The 19627-nt window shown below is 46.2% G+C and overlaps 1 protein-coding gene across 2 annotated transcripts in view; it reads right to left on the bottom strand.

Annotated features, from left to right (window-relative positions):
* Positions 1–994: 994 nt before the first annotated feature.
* The window catches only part of DDB1 (damage specific DNA binding protein 1), a 33601-nt gene continuing 14968 nt past the window's right edge, over positions 995–19627 (bottom strand). For both annotated transcript variants that reach the window (XM_041774102.1, XM_041774101.1), the window contains exons 11-27: positions 18200–18275; positions 17996–18104; positions 15924–16102; positions 15663–15826; positions 15479–15586; positions 15125–15332; positions 14097–14192; positions 13863–13974; positions 12770–12893; positions 12274–12438; positions 11497–11591; positions 4715–4885; positions 4240–4349; positions 3807–3976; positions 3479–3581; positions 2434–2557; positions 995–1812 (exon numbers count right to left, since the gene is read on the bottom strand). In XM_041774102.1, coding sequence (XP_041630036.1) covers positions 1729–1812; positions 2434–2557; positions 3479–3581; positions 3807–3976; positions 4240–4349; positions 4715–4885; positions 11497–11591; positions 12274–12438; positions 12770–12893; positions 13863–13974; positions 14097–14192; positions 15125–15332; positions 15479–15586; positions 15663–15826; positions 15924–16102; positions 17996–18104; positions 18200–18275 — 2198 coding nt within the window. In that variant the 3' untranslated portion in view covers positions 995–1728. The remainder of the gene's footprint in view (positions 1813–2433; positions 2558–3478; positions 3582–3806; positions 3977–4239; positions 4350–4714; positions 4886–11496; positions 11592–12273; positions 12439–12769; positions 12894–13862; positions 13975–14096; positions 14193–15124; positions 15333–15478; positions 15587–15662; positions 15827–15923; positions 16103–17995; positions 18105–18199; positions 18276–19627) is intronic.

Raw genomic sequence — 19627 nt, 5'->3', positions numbered from 1 at the left:
GAATTCAAATCACAGTATTGAGTTTCAAGTTCAAACTGTGGTTTTTGAGAGATGCTGATGATTTTTTCCCCTTAAGACCCTTAGCTCCCACCCTCAGAAATTCCAGAAAAGGGGGAAAGAACAGTAATGAAACACAAGGAATAAAAAATAAAATAAATACAAGGAATACTTCTAAGGAAGGAAGCTTATTCCAGAAGACCCCCAAAGCAGAGATGCTTCCTTGCCCTTTCTCCTTTAAGCTAGAATCTCTCTCTCAAAACCACAGTTTGAACTTGAAACCACAATTTTCCTGACACTGTATCAAAGGCTGATTTTAAAGGAGCCTGCCAATATGCCTAGGATCAACCCTACTCTCTGCTGTTGGGACAGAGCAGCCTTTATTCCCACTGGATCACTGGTGGAAATGTGGGTGCAGGCACTCTGACCCACTGAGCTGAAAGAAGACAGGCTCTGTTTGCTGTACAGAAGGGTGAACCCCAAATGTGTCCTACTCCTGTATTTTCAAACCAAAGGCGCCAAAGGTTTACTTGATTAAACCAGAGGAAATAAAATCAGACTCCAAAGGGCATGTGGCAACAGGAAGCTGAGAGATGCATGAAGAGCTACTTGCCCCAGCCAAGGAGCAGCGCCTGGGAGCTAGTTGGCCAGACATTGTATACACACCTAAAATGACATAAGGAAAGGCAGCCCAAGCAACTCCAAGGCTCGCCAGGTTACTAACAGAGGCAACTGGGAATCACATGGTGGCTACAGAGTCAACAGCAACCAAAGACCACTGAATTTTAAAAATTACCCCTGGGATCCCACCAAAAATGATTACATGGCAAATGAGACACAGGGGTCATTTCACTACTCAAGAGGAGCTGTTGTGGCAGCAAAGTGCCTTGCAGCCACTGCCCTAAAGGAGGGAGACAATGGTGCCCTGAATTAGGCGTCGTATGACTGGGATGCTGGGGAGTTGGGCAGCAAGAAGGAAAGTGGAAGCAAATGGATCTTTCTTCTTAGATTCTACTTTATTTGGTAAAACTCAGAAACTAACAACCAATTCACCGTCCCCACCTCCTTCCCCCTGAAGAAGGCAGTTCCCCAGAGACAAAAAGGCTGTGGTGGCTTGGGTATCACCCACCATCTTCAGATTTCAGACTCGGGCAGCTCATGGCCTGGTGGTCAGGCCTCCAGACCCAAAGCTCTCAGGCAAGACAGAAAGCAAAAGGAAGCTCTCACTTCAGAGACAATGAACCCGTCCCGCCCCCTCTTCCCCCTTACCCACAGCCTCCTTGCACCCCCAATCTAAATAAAAAGATAGCAGAGGACAACATATGAGTGTGAGATACACCACACACACACACACACACACACACACACACACACACACACACACACACACACACAGAGCTTCCTTTCAGCCCAAGAGCTGCAAAATCCCTCCCTGGAAGGAGGACAACTGGCAACACCAATCAAGACTTGGTGGTCCAAAGTGATGGTTGGAATCCTCTGAGACTGGTAAAAATCCAGGGAGAAAATATTCCACCTTCACCCCATTCCCAGGTCTCCAGTGAACTGGTTTTAGTTCAAAGAAATCCCCATTTCCACACAGGTACTGTGGCTTCTGGGACAGCTGGCTCAGGGAAAGGTTTCCCAGGGCCAAGAAGACAATGGTGGGGGAGGGGAGCAGGGCAGAGAGCAAAGCCTTCGGGAAGGGCCTGGAAAGGGGATCCCAGCCCTGGGCTAATGGATCCGTGTCAGCTCCTCCACAACTTTGATCAGGTCATCTGCAGTGGCCTCTCGCTTCATCCCGCTGCCATCATCATACTGCAAGGAGGAAAGGGGAGCGCTGTGAGGGCCACAAGGCTACTCTTCCCTCCCCAGGGAAACGGGACAGTCAGGAAGAGGCACCTGGCTCCAATGCCACGGCAAGGAGGAAGGTCTCTTCAGAAACCCATACCCCTCTTCTGAAAGGTTCAAGTCAGCAAGACCTACTTACTGACAGCAAAGCTGGCTCAGAGGCTACCATCTGGCATACATTTCTCCCCCTCCCAGGATGTTCCCCAGAGGCACCATCTCCAGTTAGCAATATCCCAAAACTCCACATTGTGGAAATTTCTCTTCCCTGCAGGATCCTGACCTGATCCAAGAGCCTCCCATCTGTGAGTTGCCAGAGATCCCGCACATGCCTGAACATGCCCTTGCTGCTCCAGCACAGAGGTCACATGCGTAAAGTTCCTAGTACAGTGCCATGACCCTTGGCTACATTCCTTTGCCCTCAGACTCCACCTTCCCACAGGGGAAGGAAACAACTTAGAAAGGGCCACCAGCATTTAAGGATCAAGGCAGGAGGCCCCCAGTGTTCTGAGACCCTCCAGCACGCCCAGCCTTGCCATGGACTTGTGTCACAGGCGTCACAAGTGCAGGGCCACGTACCACACAACTCACCTGCAGGTTTGCCACAACCTCCTGCATCTTGGGCCGGCTGATGTCCAGGAAACTCTCAATCAAGTCTCCATCAATGAAGCCCGTGGCTGGTTCTGTTTTTCGCTCAGTATGAAAGGATCTCCAGGTGGACGGGGGAGTTAAGGAATGTGTGAGATCTGCAAATAGCCTTACTCTCGGTCACCCCCACCTCTGCAAAGACCACAATCTACAGCAATCATCAGATGAGAACAGGAAACATTTTCAAAAATCACATTGCTTTTTGGACAGTTTTGGAACTAAAAGACATTAGGTAAAATTATTATCCAAACTAAGGTTTCTCAACTGTTAATGTTTTTAAAGCTACAGATGAGACCCTCCTTAGCACAAAGCCTGGACATATGTGGACATTTTCTACAAGCGCTCCAGGTAATCAGACATGCACACCGGGAAGAACCATGCTCCTAAGTCTAGCCTGGATCTTCACAGATGAATAAACTGAGGCTTAGTGAGACAAGAGGCATGCCATCAGTCCATCGCCTCCCTCCCAGGCTAGAGCAGGAGCCCTCCCACCTCCTGCTTGGGGAGGACCTTTTCCATCTCCTGGAACGAAAAAATGTCCAGCAATACTTGGATCCTCAGTGTCCCGAGGGGGCTGATCCCTGGGCTTCTGGAAGTTTCCCGCTTCTTCAGTCTTCCCCTTCTTCCACTTCAGTCTTCCCCCTCTCTCATAAGGATTCTCAGATACTGCTGTCCCCAACATCTCCCGAAGTATGCTCCTAAAGAAATCATCTAAACTGCCTATTTGACATGTAAGGCCAGAAAGACCAAAAGCAGATATATTTCAAGAACACAAATATGTATTTCCAAGATGAACCAGGTAAACTGGATGGTAGTACATGGGGATTCACTATACTATTTTCTCTACTAGTCTTTGAATTTTTCCATGAGAAAACTATATTAAAAAAACAGAACCAAATACATTTCCTAAGTGGATAGCAGTTTCCAGAAGCAGCTTAGGATAATGTGTCAGTCTACCTGTGCTGGGACATGCCTCTGGGAAGGATATAAGGAGTGCTCAATCTTGCCCACACTCTTGATGACTTTATTGAGTCGATTCTGCATATCCAACAGGAGGTTGTACCAGCTCTCTGACAGCGAGGTCACCAGCCCTGAAGAAGCAAAGGGAGCCAGGAGCTACAGAACATGCAGAGCCCACAGCAAGCATCTTCTACCAAGGGCAGCCCAGGAAAGCAGCACAAGGAAGGACGACCTTGTGGCAGCCTCTGCTAGTGAACTCCTAGGTGGTGTCCAACTGCTCTTCCTCACCCCTCAGAATGGTGGCCCCCTAGGAAAGGGGCCCGTGTGGGAGTGCACCCTGCAGGGGCTAGCCTTACCAATCATGCCATTGACTGTGCCAAAGAGCACTGAGCCCTGTGTAGGAGTGGAAGTCTCGCCCAGATTCTGCATGACCAGAGAGCCATGGCAAAAGACGTTGACAAATTCACCCAGATGGAAGAGACCGACCTCCTGGAGGTGTTGCCGCTCCTCATCAGTGGTGGCAGCACTGAAAGGCAGTGGGAGAAACTCATTCCCTGCACCTCCTGTCCCCACCAGTGGACACTGTGTGCTCAGCCTCTCTGGTGAGTTCACAGTGGCAGAGCCGGTCTGAGAGGCTGCCTGTTGTGGCTTTGATTCCCTTGTGAAAGAATTCTACCCCGTGAAGAGGAGCACCGATGCCTGAAAGAGCACCCAATCACCTGAAAGAGGACGCACCACCAGACCCAGGGGTGCCACCTCTTCCACACTATTCCCAAAGCCGCCACTCACCTATCCTTCTGACACACAAACAAGTTAAAAGCATTTTCAGCTCCCAGGAAATTGTCATCATCCAAGATTTCAACAGCACTCATCCAGTTGGGATTGAAGTCTCGAGCAATCTTAAAATAGATAAGGTATAACAAGAAAATATATTCAGCAGTTACATGGAAGCCAGTTCTGGGACCGTCTTTTGGCCAAGGCTGAGAGCCTGCCCTGCAGCTCTGTGTTTTACAACTGCCACTCTAAAGGGATTCTACCCCCAATCTCTGGCCAAAACATCCCATTTGGTTGTAACTGACCAGAAATGGAGCCTACTCAAATTCAAGTTGAGGGGAGGGAGGTCTCTGAAAATACCTAATCAATGCAGAATGTACACCCCAGGGAAAACCTTCTGCCCCCACTGGACTTGATTACCCCCATCACCAGAGAAACACTTGCAGGGGCCACATCCTAAATGAGAGGTCTGCTCCCGTCCCCCAAATACCTCTTCAAAGTTCCCCTCCATGGGCTTGTAGGCAAGCAGCAGCACTGATCGCATCAGGTCACCCACCAGGATGAAGTCGCCCTTGGTCTTCAGGTAGAGGGCCATGATATTGTTGTAATGATTGCACTCAGTGCGAAGCTCCTTTTCTGTTGTCCACTCATAAAGCCGAACCTGGGAAGGACATCTTGTTTCTCTCAACCTGAGGGGCCCAAACTCTCGGACTGACCATTGTCCCCCTCCTCCACCCTCCATCTGCAGCACCATTTATCAAAGGGCACCATGGGATGTGATATGGTTTGCTGTGGATTTGCATGAACATTTTTTATTTTGGTATTATATATTTACGAAATACGAAAATAGAGCGAGCACATCAAAACAATAATACAAAGTTTTCCTTTACATAAAAATATGAGTCAGTGTAAAGAAAAATGCTAAGTAATAAACAGTGATGCTAAGGACACAACAACAAAAGATGGTCTTCTCATGACTGAAGGGTGATAACTGACCAGAAATATTTCTGGAAAAAGAAGATCCATCTCCAGTTTCCTGATCACAAAGGAACAAGATGGCCTCCCAACAAACCGTTTTTTCTGAACCCTTCTGAAAACATACATTTCCAGAACATTCTGATGTGAACGCAACAAGAAGGGAAAATGGAATGGAAAGTCCAACAGATATATTGTCAAATAACTAAAGGACTCTTCAAGCATTAGTCTGTGGCTGCCCAAGGGCTTTTGTCCCCTTTCTGTCTTCTCCACTGCAATGTTTCTTCAGTTACAACCATACATCCAAACAAACGCAGATGCTTTACAATTAGCATACAGATGAACAAATATTTGGCACAACCCAGTCAGAAAAAGAGAGACTCAACTCCCTGGAGAAGCCTCCACTGGCAGACCCTTCAGGATCCCGGTGGTCCCATCCCTGGCTTCTGCACACACAAGAACTCATGGGCAGAATATATTAAGCCATGATTTCTCGGGGTTGTGTAAAGAACCTGACCTCCAAGATTTATGCATGACAATTACACTGACCACCACACCCCCACTGGCAGGGTCAGGGGTGCCTAGAGGCCCCCATATTTGTTAAGCCCAGACTAACAGAGGAATGAAAATGGGGCCAAATGTTCCATGTGCTACTGGCTACATCCCCTACCCTTCCACTCCACACTCCCAGTCTCCCAATCTGCTGTGAAGACAGTCAAGGCTAAGGTAAGACATCATCAAAACCCAAGATGCCCATTCTTAACCCAACAGGCTCTACATGACTGCTGTCTAATATGGGAGCCATTAACCACATGTGGCTACATAACACCAGAAATGTGGGGTGCCTGGGTGGATCAGTCAGTTAAGCATCTGACTCTTGATTTCCACTCAGGTCATGATCTCAGGTAGTGGGATGGAGCCCTGCATCAGGCTCTGCACTCAGCAGGAAGTCAGCTAGAGATTCGCTCTCTGTCTCCTCTCTCCCCCTCCTCCTCCCCTTCCTCCAGCACATACTCTCTCTCAAATAAATGAATCTTGGGACGCCTGGGTGGCTCAGCGGTTTAGTGCCTGCCTTCGGCCCAGGGCATGATCCTGGAATACCGGGATCGAGTCCCACATTGGTCTCCCTGCATGGAGCCTGCTTCTCCCTCTGCCTGTGTCTCTGCCTTCCTTCTCTGTGCCTCTCATGAGTAAATAAATAAAATATTTGAATATATATATATATATATATAAAATATATATATTTTTTTTTTCAAAATTTGAATGCCCTTGGGCAGCCACAGACTAATGCTTGAAGAGTCCTTTAGTTATTTGACAATATATCTGTTGGACTTTCCATTCCATTTTCCCTTCTTGTTGCGTTCACATCAGAATGTTCTGGAAATGTATGTTTTCAGAAGGGTTCAGAAAAAACGGTTTGTTGGGAGGCCATCTTGTTCCTTTGTGATCAGGAAACTGGAGATGGATCTTCTTTTTCCAGAAATATTTCTGGTCAGTTATCACCCTTCAGTCATGAGAAGACCATCTTTTGTTGTTGTGTCCTTAGCATCACTGTTTATTACTTAGCATTTTTCTTTACACTGACTCATATTTTTATGTAAAGGAAAACTTTGTATTATTGTTTTGATGTGCTCGCTCTATTTTCGTATTTCGTAAATATATAATACCAAAATAAAAAATGTTCATGCAAATACCACAGCAAACTATATCACATCCCATGGTGCCCTTGGATAAATGGTGCTGCAGATGGAGGGTATATATATATATGTAAAATAAATAAATAAAAGGGGGTGCCTGGCTGGCAGTCAATTGAGCATCTAATTCTCAGTTTTGGTTCAGGTCGTGATCTCAGGATCATGGGGACTGATGATCCCCATGTTGGGCTCTGTGCTTGGCAGAGTCTGCTTGGGATTCTCTCTCCCTCTGCCCCCTCCTGCTCATGTGTGTGCACACATGCGCTCTCTCTCTGTCTAAAATAATAAATCTTAAAAAAAAACCAAGAAAACAAAAGACACACTTGAAATGGGCCTAGCCCAAATTGAGCATACTTTTGAGTGTAAAATATAAATCAGATTTTAAAGTCTTTATATGAAATACATTCACAAAATATCTTCTAATAATTTTTATATAAATCACATATTGAAATAATAGTTTAGATATACTGGGCTACATAAAATACATTCCTAAAGAATGTATTTATGTATTCCATAAAATACATTCCTCATTTAACTTCATCTGCTTTTTACTTTCATTCACATGGCAACGAAAAAGTCCAAAATCACAACTGTGGCTCCTATGGTATTTGCTTTAGACAGCAATGGCCTAAACACCTGCTACCCTACCTCGTACCCAACCCCTCCAACTCCTGCCCACGAGCTCTGACTCCCCTGGCGCACAGTCACTGGGCAGCCTCTTCTCTGGCCATCCCCTTTCTCTAACTCAAGGGTAGCTTTTTCACAAGGACTCCAAGCCATCTCTCTCAGCCTCCCACTACGGCTGGGACTGGGGGACAGACGTCCTCCCTGCACTTCCTGCCAGCCCTTTCTCATTTCCATCTTGCCTCCTCCCTAAAATACCAGTCCCGAAGCTCACTCTACCAGACTCTGCCAGCACCACCAAGTCTGAACACCCCCATGCACACCCCCACCCAACATTCTCTCCAACACAACCTCTTGTAATTCTTGGTGACTTCTACATTCAGAGAAGACCCAATACTGACCTCTTTCCGTTCTTGACCCCCTTCTCCCCACATTATCTTGTCCAACCAGTGGTCACCCCTCAGAGCCTGTCACTAAAAACAACTCAGATGCCCCGAGTTCCTCAGCATAAACTTTGAAGATTCTCGACCCCATTGCCAACTCTCCCTTGATCCTGCTCACCAAACATAACCCAACTCTGGCATAAGTCTAGTCTTCAATAACAGCTAAGGAAAAACAATGGGAGCCCGATGAATGGTCTCACTTGAACTTCGAGACCACTGATGACAGTAAGTTCCTCAGACTTCCCAGTAACTGGATACTTTCCTGGTCTGTTACACTCCAGGTCCTGAAACAAGAAGCCATACCTCCTCAAACCTCTACTACCTCCACTTCTACCCTTCCTCTCAGCTTCTTCCCAAAGGACGGACACAACCAATAGAGGACCTCTGGTGCTTTCACCATCTGCGGCCCACATGGTGTAGTGGGTCCCCCCTCTCATAGGTCTATTCAAAAACACGGCTCCAGCCCCTCCTCTCTTATAGACCATTTTCATCAGCACAGAAACATAGTCATATTTCCACACTCAAAAAACTAACAACGCCCTTGTCCTGTTCCCCACCCCCGCCCTGCAATCACCAAGACTCTTCTTCACTACAAAACTTGTCAAGAGCATTTTCTAGTTTTCTAATGCTAGCAGCCCTCTCCTCCCAGTCCTGGTCAAACCCTCTTCTATCAGCCTCCCATTCTACCACTCAAGCAAAGGAGCGCTGGTCCAGGGCAGTATCACCTTCCCTGTTGCTAAAACCAGCGGTCAATTCCAATCCTTAGATTACTTTCTGGCAGCATTTGCCATCTACCAATTCCCTCCTACCTGATGATGCTTTCTTTCCATAGCTTCCAGTTTTCTCTCTTGGTCCTTTTCCTACTTCACTCGTCACCATTCTGTTTGGTGTGATCTTCCTCATCACTCCACCAGGACTCAGTCTTCCTATCTTTCCTCTACCCACTCTCAGTGCGTGGATGAGCTTACGGCACCCCATCCAGACTGGTGGCTTTAAATGCCATGTCATAACCACTACCCGGCCATCCTCAGCCCAGCCCTTGCCTGGATTCCAGACCTCTCATCCAGCAACCACCCTGACATCTTCACTAACCCTGACTACTGAAACTACTGACACATGTCCAAAATCAGGCCTCTGATTTCCCTACTGACACATGGTAAGAAAAATATATTTGAGGATGTCTGGGTGGCTCAGTGGTGGAGCATCTGACTTTGGCTCAGGTGGTGATCCTGGGATCGAGTCTCTCTCTCTCTCTCTCTCTCACACACACACACACACACAAATTTGGTCTCTGCCGCCAGTTCTTGACCCAGAGCTCCTAAAACCCTTGTAACTTCCTAGGTGTGAACAGTATTTTACACTGAGCTCCTAAATCCTCCAGAATTTCCTGGGTGCTAGGAGTCCTTTATTCTGATGAGGTGGATCTTGATGGTTCCTGGATAGTTCAGGACATGGGCTAGTCACCATGACAAGAAGCCTAGACCTGAATGCCCTCTTCCCCAATCCTCTGGGGGAGAGGCTAGAGCTTCAGTTAGTGGTTGATCATGCTGGGGCACCTGGGTGGCTCAATGGGTTGGGCATCTGCCTTTGCCTTAGGTCATGGTATCAGGGGTCTGAGGATAGAGTCCTGCCTCAGGCTCTGCTCAGTGGAGAGTTTGCTTCTCCCTCTTCTGTGCATGCTCTCTCTCTCTCTCACAGATCTATCAATCGATCATGCCTTGGTGATGGAACCTCCATAAAAATCCATCAAGTACAGGTTCAGAGAGCTCTCGAGTTGGTGAACACACCCACACACTGGGAGGATGACATACATCAACTCCACAAGGAAAGAAGCTCCTGTACTCAGGACCCCTGTGGACCATGCTCTTATGTTCATCTGGCTCTTTGTATCTTTTATGATAAGCCAGTAAATATAAGTAAACATTTCCTTGAGTTCCGTGAGCTGTTTCATCAAGTATCAAACTTGAGAGGAGGCTGTGGGAACCCAACTTTGTAGCCATGTTGGACAGAAATTTGGGTACCCTGGAGCCCCAGTGCTGGGGATAATGTCTGAAATGAGGACAGTCTCGTGGGACTGAGCACATAAGCTGTGTCATCTGACAGCAGCTCCGGGTAGCCAGGGTCAGAACTGAATCGCGACAGCACAGTTGCCGTCTTGAGTCAGAAAACTGGTTGGTGTGGGGATAAAAACCCTACACGTATGGTGTCATAGTGTTGAGTAACGAAACATTCTCTTTACCTTCCAAACCCACTCTATTCAGTCTCACCCTGTCAATAAATGGCCATGCCACCCACCCTTCCTGTTGCTCAGGCCAAAAGTCTTGGCCCTTTATTCCCCCCAACACACAGGTCATCTTCCATGCAGCATCATAGCCTCTCCGTGTTCACCTCTTCCATCAGCAATCAGCAACCTCCTCCCCGCAACAAGAGGCTGTTGTCTCCATTACCACTACAGCCTCACAGATGTCACCACTCCTGTCCTTGGGCCCCTCCAGCCTTTTCCAAGGTGTAAAGTGATCTTTCCAAGACCAAAGTCCAATCACATCCAAATATTTGCTCAAATCCTCCTGAAATTTCCAACATTCTCAGAGTAAAACTGAAAAGTCCTTAAACAGCCTGTGCATTCGATCCCCTGGCTGCTCTTGATTGACCTCTCTGCATCCTCTGGCTCACTCCCACCTCCGACTCCTTGCACTTGGCTTCTCTCAGACATAGGCATGGCTTATCCCTCACTTCCCTCAGGAACCTGCCTGGAGGTCACTGTATCAGCAGAAACCCCAACCCTGTGATCAAACAACCATCTCCTCCTCCCACCCCATGCTCCTTTTGACACTCCTCCAGTCCCTGTCCCATTTTTATTTTTCACCATCTTGAAAACATATATGTACTATCTGCTCATAAGCCCCAAAGGGCAGCTCTTTATCTATTCTGTCCACTGCTCTATCTCAACACCGAAATATGCCCAGCCCTCAAGTGTTCAACGAATAGGTTGTGAATAAAAACAGCTCCCGAAAGTCTTGAATGCTTTTTACTCGCATACTTCTCAGCACCTTGAACAACCCATGATGCATTGCGGGGCTCCAAGAGGGGACACAGGACAAATATTTCCCAGATGTATTTGACTACAAAACTGTTTAAAACTTTTTTGCAAGGGAGGAGGAATCACGGCAGAAGAGAAGCAGACTATTCCACAGGATCAGTATTCTGGGGATATACACAGGATAACGCAGTTTGGCTCACCTTGTTCCATAAGGATGAAATAGTCCCCTGTCACCACACATTTGGGAGTGGTTCTCACCTTTTCCTCAATATCCACAGCACTTAGGATCTGATATGCAAGGGGGCTTCCCATAACGGAGGCTAACACCTGAGCCAACCTGAGTTCCTCCCTGGACTCCCAGTTCCACCTCCCATTCCCAATACTCTGTCATTCTTAAAATCTGTCGCATACCCAGCCTCAGGGAACATAAAGGGGACATGCTCTGTAGACGATGGTGTGCAACCTAGGGTGTGATACCAAGTGGTGTGGGCCTCACCGTGCTGTTGATGCTGGCTAAGAGCTTCCCATTAAATTCCACCATAGAGTACACAGCTCCTTTCACTTCCTTCTCGGCCACAGTCTGTAGCTTTCCTAAAGGGAGAAAGACAGACTCTGAGACTCCTTTCTTAACTCATGCAAAGAATCCTGATTCCCCCTGGCTCGAATTCCTGCTCCCAAACCACACATCAGAATGCAGGAAATGGAGTCAAGTGTCCACTGGGGTTAGCCACCACCACAACTGTGAGCCCCAACATGATGTGCAGGGACTGCAGACTGTGCCTAAGATCTGCCTGCCCCCCAAAACTGCTGATCCAAAGTCCAAGATGGAGACCAACTCTCATCTTGGCCATCTGAGCTGAGGTTTTTGTCTTGATAGCGAGTCTTTATAACCATCTTACGTGGGGGAGATGAGAAGAGATGGATAAATGAACACGAAGCGCTAATACTGAGCAACCAAGGGGAAAGCAAATCTGGGACTCCTCTTATCTTGGCGACTAGACTTTCTTACTTATAGTTTACATCTCCCCTCATCTGCCTTTCAAAGAGTAGAAAAAGAAGAAGCACAAGCCAAATTTTACTTGTGTGTCTGCTCATTCCCCTCCCCCAAAATTTATTCCAACTATCAGCAGCCTGAGTGGAAGGAACAAAAATGCTCAGGTCGTAGCAACTAACCCAAGCTCTTCTGCTGCTTAACTAAGCAAGCTCTGCAACCAAAATGGTTACTTTCCCAGAATTTCAAATCTTTCAATAGCTGGGGACTGTGCCCACTCACCGTCAGAATACTGAAAGACCACAATTCGACCTTGCTTGGGCTCTGCCTCTTCGGGATACACCATGGCTGTGCCCACAATGAAGTACGTGTTGGGGTCTTTGCCCAGCTTGCAGGAGACCAGGCTTAGAGCATACTCATTCTGCAGAAACTGGTGGGCATGAAGCACTGGAAGGAGAGCCAGAGAACATGACTAGCTGCTACTGATCCCCACACATATGACCCTGTACTCCAGGGAGGCCCCAGCTTGGGTCCACGCACAGTGTCCAGCTCCTGTTCTTCCTGTCTCCTCGGCCTGTCCATCCCTCACCAGCCTGTGCTGACAGGAGGCGGCCCAGCACCCTGGATTCCTGGCCAATCCAGAGGCCCCACCCCTCCTTTCTTCTCCTCCTAGAATGGTCTACAACAAGGTCTATCAAACTGTGGAATTGATCAGAGCCCAGAATAGACTGGTTCAGGGAGGACATAGGCACAAATGACAGAAAAAGCTCATCTGTACCTTCAAAGGTATGCTGGTCAATGATGAGAAGATTGTGCACCTCCACCTCTTCTCCAAAGGAGGTCTCATGCGGTGCTGTGCTGCTGGAGAATAGCTTGCTGGAGCTGACGCTGCTGGACAGGGCCTGAGAACAGAGAACACACAGTCCCTTTCAAAAGCAGACCAGGCACTGGAAGCATCCAGGTGATGGGGTCAGCCAGGATCAGGGAACAGAAGCCAAGTCTGAATGAGGAAAACTGAAGGTTGGCAGCTCAAGTGGAACCTGAAGAACAGAGAGCTCTGGAGAAGGTTCAGGGATGGAAGATATGGAGCCAAATTCCGTATAAAATTGACACAGCAGTCCAAAACAGAACAATCTAATGGTTACTAATTACCATTAAAACAGTGATGCCAACTCAATCAAACCAAGCTAATGAGGAACTAAGGTAACCTAATAAGGGGAGAGACTCCATATCTCTCAACGGAAAGAGCAGGGTGCACATGAAATAGAAAGGTGTAAGAATCATATAACCTGGATTAAGGAAAGAAGTCTCACCACAGTTGTTTGGGAGCAAGAAAAGCATAGAATATGTAATGTAAGACAATCAGCTAATATCTCCAATGAGTCTATTACATGGGGCTATAAATTGTCCTACTATCCTCTGTATTTCACAAATGAGAATTTTGAAGTTTAGATTTACCCAAGGTCACACAGGCAGCGATAAACCTTGAAGCCAGTTCTGTCAGACTCCAAATCTCACTTCTTACCTATTATGCTATGCTGTCCCCAATTATGCACATCCCACAAAGTATCCAAATTGATGATGAAAGAGAATTATTCATCCTGCAAGGAAGGCTACAGAGTATCAGAATCACTGACCACCACACTTATCCCCAGTTCTTTCCCCAACGCTCCGAGGGGGCCAAATCCAGCTCACTACCTGTGTTCACACTGGAACCCAACTACCCTACCTGCTGTCTGTGGCTGTTTCTTTCATGGCACACTGGAGTAGCTGCTCCCTATGGTTGACAATGCTATACATATTACATGATCCTTTCCAGAAAAGTTCGTCAGCCCTACTCTAATGCTATCTTTCTCTGTCCGTGCCCTCACCTGGGTGCTAGCACTGGGCCTCAGGGCCGTTGTGCCGCCACTTGTGTCTTGGACTTCGATCCGGCTGGAGAGGACCCCAAAGCACTGGGACACTTCCTGATAGCAGATCTTCCTGGAGAGCAAGTGCAGACAGTGCCTCTGAGAACAGGTCGGAGAGGGGAAGCACCCCACACCAACAACCAGATCATTGTGTTCTGCGGCCCTCCTGCCCTGGCCCTCAACCCTGGCCCTCACCTGGGAGACTCATAGAGGGGAACTGTGCGGATGTGCAGTTTCTGGATCTCGTCGATGGTGCCAATGGTGAGAGTGCTGTTGTTGGCCAGTGCCAGGCTGGAAAGAAGGGTCTAGGTTTAGACTGAGTAGACCCAAGAAAAGAAAGGATACTACAAGGTAACTCCACAAGGGGAAGAAAAACAAGATATAATTACACTAGCTTCCTGCGGGCAATGGTTCTCCACCTGGACTCATGCTAAAAATCACCTGGGGAGACATGACATATTCCAGTGCCTGGTCCCACTGCCACCCCCATCTTATTTATTAACAGGTCCAGCTGAGGTTTTTAACTGCTCTCTCCATTTAATGCTCTTGTATAGCATTTGAATCTAGAACAGTGATTCTCAAATTACCATTAGCATTAGAATCAGCAGGAGGGCTTGTTAAAGCAGCCAGCCAGCCCCTAACCCTCCAAGGTCTGAGTTTAACATTTATCTTTTTTTTTTTTAAAGGACCTTATTTATTTATTCATGAGAGACACACAGACAAAGACAGAGGGAGAAGAAGGCTCCCTGTGGGATCAAGCTGTGAGACAAAGGAGAGGCTCAACCACAGAGCCACCCAGGCATCTCCCTGAGTTTACATTTCTAATGAGTTCCCAACTAGTGCGGTGGCTGCAGGTGAGGGACCATACTTTGACCAAGTCTTGCTTTAGGGGAATACAGAATGATCTCTAAATCAGGGATTCTGAAACTTGACAACCCTTTGAATAACCTGGGAGGTTTTCCTGAAAATACAGATTCTATGGTCCAAACCCCAGATCTACTGAATCAGAATCTGAAAAGGATTCAAAAAAATATATACCTTTTAAAAAGTGTCCCAGGGATTTCTAATGGGTAGCCCAGATGTGAGAACCTCTGCTTTACATTTCCCATCTCAGCTACTTACACTGATTTGACTTTGGGAAAAGGGTAGAGAGGAGGGTTTGAGGAAAACACCATGATGTCCTCAATCAATGGCTCCTGCTAAAGAAAGAAAAAGAGGCTCACCTGTCAGGATACCCATCAGAGTTGAGGGGACACATGTAGTTGACCTCCTTGAGGTTGACATTGGAAAAGACCAACTTGTGGTTGCTGCTGTAGATGACAGTGGGGCGGTCAGAGCAAGCAAAGACGTTGGTGGTAGAAAGAGAACGGAAAGTCCTCAATACCGTGGGCTGTGTGCCCAGAGTCACCTTCTTACGGTCGCTCAACAGGCCTATAGAAAGAATGGCATCGGGAGAAAAAAGGAAGGAAACAAGACAAACAGCTGGGCTGTGAAGGTTCAAAGCACTACCCAGAGGCTACGGCAACTCTACACTCCTTACTTCTCCAAAAGCCCTCCATTCAAAGTATTATTCTTACCTGTCTCAATGTTGAGCCCGAAGTAGAAAAGTGCCCCATCTCCCAAGGCACAAAGGAGATAGTGGCTACTCTCAAAAGTGGTCATCAGGATGGAACGAGGAATGATCTCTGTGGGAAAGGGGCACATTAAGACTTGCTCCATTTTCTCATTCCAACCTTCAAAAGATCCTTACAAAACACCTACCTCCACCCAGCATCTCTTTGTGCAGCAGCTCAAAAGACGGCAGCTTCAAGATACGTGCAGAGATGTCTGTCCACAGGCCAATGGCACAAAGAGGGGACAGCCCATTGCTGTCTCCCAGTGGCGTGATGTCCAAGCAGGCCACTTCATGTTCCATCTCTGTGTGGCTGAACAAAGATGAATATGGCAGAGGAAGGACCCTAAGGATGAAAGAAGCCCCAGAGAATAGGAGAGGAAAAAAAGAGCAGACAGATAAACACACACCTGATCTGTCGGAGCTCCTGAGGATGGATCTGCAAGTAGTAGAGGGCCCTTCCCACAGCTACTACCACCTGGCTGCTGTTGCAGGAGGCCACACTGATGTTCTTGCCCTGAGGCTCCTTCCACTCACTGACCAGAGCTTTGGGTTCCTGAGAGACCAATCTCACAGATGCTGAAGTGATCTAGAAAAAGAAGAGCAAGGTCTCCAAGCATCTGCTGGGATCCATACACTAGTGGGAAGGTGGTAAACAGTGCCCTAGCGGAGCCCTAAAAATAAACTACAGAAATCCTCTCTGCCATATGTATTTTTTCCCTAAACTCCTGCAACGATTAGTTCTGATAGATGCCATTTTTAGTTGAAGCCCCAAATCAGACAAGCTGAAGGCTGCTTCCAACTTACCTACCTGCAACCAGAAAAAAGGCAACTTGTTTTATTCTGATTAAGTCTTAGGAGAGGTAGCAATGGAGGAAGACCCCATGACTACCAGTCTAGCAGTTTTTCTCAACCCAAAATTCAGTCCTCTAAAACAGCCAAGTTCTTTACTGTGCATGAACCATTAAAATTATTTAAACCTTGCAGGTGTCTGGCTGGCTTAGTCAGTGGCATGAGTGTGTAACTATTGAGCTCAAGGTCATGAGTTCAAGCCCCATATTGGGTGAGGTGATTATTTAAAAATAAAACCTTAAAAAATAAAATTCTTTAGAAAAGGCTATGAAAATATCTTGAAATATACTTTAAAAAATCTATTTCATCACTGACATAAAACAAAAAGCAGATTGATGACACTGTAACATATGTATCAATTCATCTTAACCTATCAAAGCTGACCTCCTATTAATAATAGATACATGAACTAGAACCAGTCTTCAGGCTTTAGTTAGAAAAACCCGCAAAGCAATGAATCAGTATCTGGGCACCTCCCACACTTGGTCCACAAACCAAAATAACCTTCCCTCTGGCTTTTATCAAATCTACCACTGCTAAAAGGAAGACCGAAGTGGATAAAAAGACGGAAAGAAAGTGCCATACCTGATACTGGCAAACATGGACTTTGGCCACAGTTAAGAAAAGTCAAGAGTTGAGGAGGGTATGTAGAAGTGAAGAATGCCAGGGGTCATTCCAAACTAAAATAAACTGGAGGTGGGCATGGTACTCAGAAATCAGGCTCTCATGGCTATCAAGTGTCAAAAGGATATGTGACCCCATACTGCATATATAGATTTAAAGCAAATTCAAGGGATCCCTGGGTGGCGCAGCGGTTTGGCGCCTGCCTTTGGCCCAGGGCGCGATCCTGGAGACCTGGGATCGAATCCCACGTCGGGCTCCCGGTGCATGGAGCCTGCTTCTCCCTCTGCCTGTGTCTCTGCCTCTCTATCTCTCCGTGACTATCATAAATAAATAAAAATTAAAAAAAAATAAAATAAAAAATAAAGCAAATTCAAAACAAAGTAAGAGCTCTGGTTCTAATAATTAATGTGAAAATGCTGTCAATAGTCAAATATGGATGGAAGCACTAGACCTAAATAGGTATATATTATTACAAGGTAAGAAATGTGTCTCAGAAAATAGAGCATGGTTAGTGCTAAAATGATACCCCAAACCATAAAAAATATTATGATCCCAGTCTGTAAGAGAATGTGAATAAATACAACATATATATATTTGTACAAAAAAAAAGCTAAAAGGAATAACTCCAAAGTTAAGAGCTGTTGTCTTCTCTGAGTGGTGGGTTATTGGGTGATTTTAATTTTTTTTTTTCTAGGATTTGTTACTTTCAGAGGCATAAAAATGGACTGTTGTGAGGCACCTGGGTGGCTCAGTGGTTGAGCATCTGCCTTTGGCTCAGGGCGTGATCCCAGGGCCTGGGATCAAGTCCCACATCGGGTTCCCCACAGGAAGCCTGCTTTTCCCTCTGCCTGTGTCTCTGCCTCTCTTTGTCTCTCCTAAATAAATAAAATCTTAAAAAAAAAAAAAAAAAAAAAAAAAAAAGGAACTCATAAAATCCTGCAGTGCTCTATACTGCACTCTAGATCAAATTCAAGTCCATGGGGCTTGCCCCATTCTCAGTTACTACCTGGATGAGTTGTTGATGAGCCACGTTGCCACAGAAGAAAGTCTGCTGATCATCCACAAAACCCATCAGTTCGGTTTCTTCCACTTCCTCTCCGTTTAACATGAGGACTCTGCAGGAGGAGGGAAGACTGGGTCAGCCAGACCTGCTCTCCCACCTTGCAACCTTGACAGGAGCATCTGGAGTAGGCACCAGACTCACCCTTACCTTGTCTGGCCCACAAAAGAGAGCACCAAAGTGTCATCAGTCTCCCGGTTTGGGTCAGACCGCAGTGGCCACAGACCTGGAACAAAGATCAAGGATAAAGATGCAGAGCAGAGCCCAACACTCGGGTCGCCACATCTAAAGAAAGGCAGCCTGGCCTCAAGAAGGAGCAGGAACTTTGTGGAGTCCACACTGAAGCTAAAAGAGCCACTCTCTTCTTTCCTGGCTTTAAGATTCCGAAGAAGCTTAATATTTTAAAGTTTTTCCTTTGATTCTGGATAGGATGATACATTTCTAGTACTAAAAAACAAAATTTATCTTTAAAATGTGTACATAGAAGTTTCACTCCCTGAAACCCACCCCCCAAATAAGTCATTAGTAGTCTCTTGTTCAGGGCAGCCCTGGTGGTGCAGCGGTTTAGCGCTGCCTGCAACCTGGGGTGTGATCCTGGAGATCTGGGATCAAGTCCCATGTCAGGTTCCCTGCATGGAGCCTGTTTCTCCCTCTGCCTGTGTCCCAGCCATTCTCTCTCTCTCTCAATAAATAAATAAATAAATAAATTAATTAATTAATTAATTAAATCTTTTAAAAAATGGAAAAAAAATAGTCTCTTGTTCATTCTTCAGAAAATTTTTTTTTAATTTAAAGAATTTGGTAATCATTGTTTTACAAATACAAATATAGGGGTGTCTGGCTGGCTGAGTTGTTGGAGTGTGCATGTGTGTGGGTCCAAGCCCCGTGTAGTATTTAAAAATAAAATTTATAAAAGGTTACACAAGGACACACACATATAAATAAAACCTATCATATACTGTTCTGCACTACGCTTTTCCATTTTATACTAAAGCCCTATTCACAATAGTACCTTGTTTTTGACAGTGACACAGCATTTAATTGTACAGATGTACCAGTTTTAAGTCTCCACTGATGGGCACTTTTTCAGTATTTTGTATACAACGCCACAACAAATGATCTTGTATTTACATTACTCTGTCTATATGAAGGTCTATAGGATTGATGCTTAGAATTAGAAATGTCCATAAATCACTAAATTAAATGCAGGTGCAGTTTTGGCAGAGTTTACCAATGTATGCTTATCTCCTCCCAGCCTCACCCACAGTGTTGTCAAGCTTTTGGATTGGATTCTGGTCACCTAGTATATAAAGAATGGTATCACCATTTGTTTTTGACTTTTAAAGATTTTATTTATTCATGAGAGACACACAGAGAGGCAGAGACATAGGCAAAGGGAAAAGCAGGCTCCCTGCAGGGAGCCCAATCCAGGACTTGATCCCAGGATGCTGGGATCACAACCTGAAGAGGAGGCATACACTTAACCACTGAGCCACCCAGATGTCCCCCACTATTCAATTTTGGTCTTGGGGGGATTTTTCGTTTTTATTTTTTTAAGATTTTATTTATTCATCAGAG

This window comes from Vulpes lagopus, chromosome 11 (genome assembly GCF_018345385.1).
Source record: "Vulpes lagopus strain Blue_001 chromosome 11, ASM1834538v1, whole genome shotgun sequence".
Classification (NCBI taxonomy): domain Eukaryota; kingdom Metazoa; phylum Chordata; class Mammalia; order Carnivora; family Canidae; genus Vulpes; species Vulpes lagopus.
Note: the sequence above shows the minus strand (reverse complement) of the source record. Positions and strands in the feature narration are given on the sequence as shown.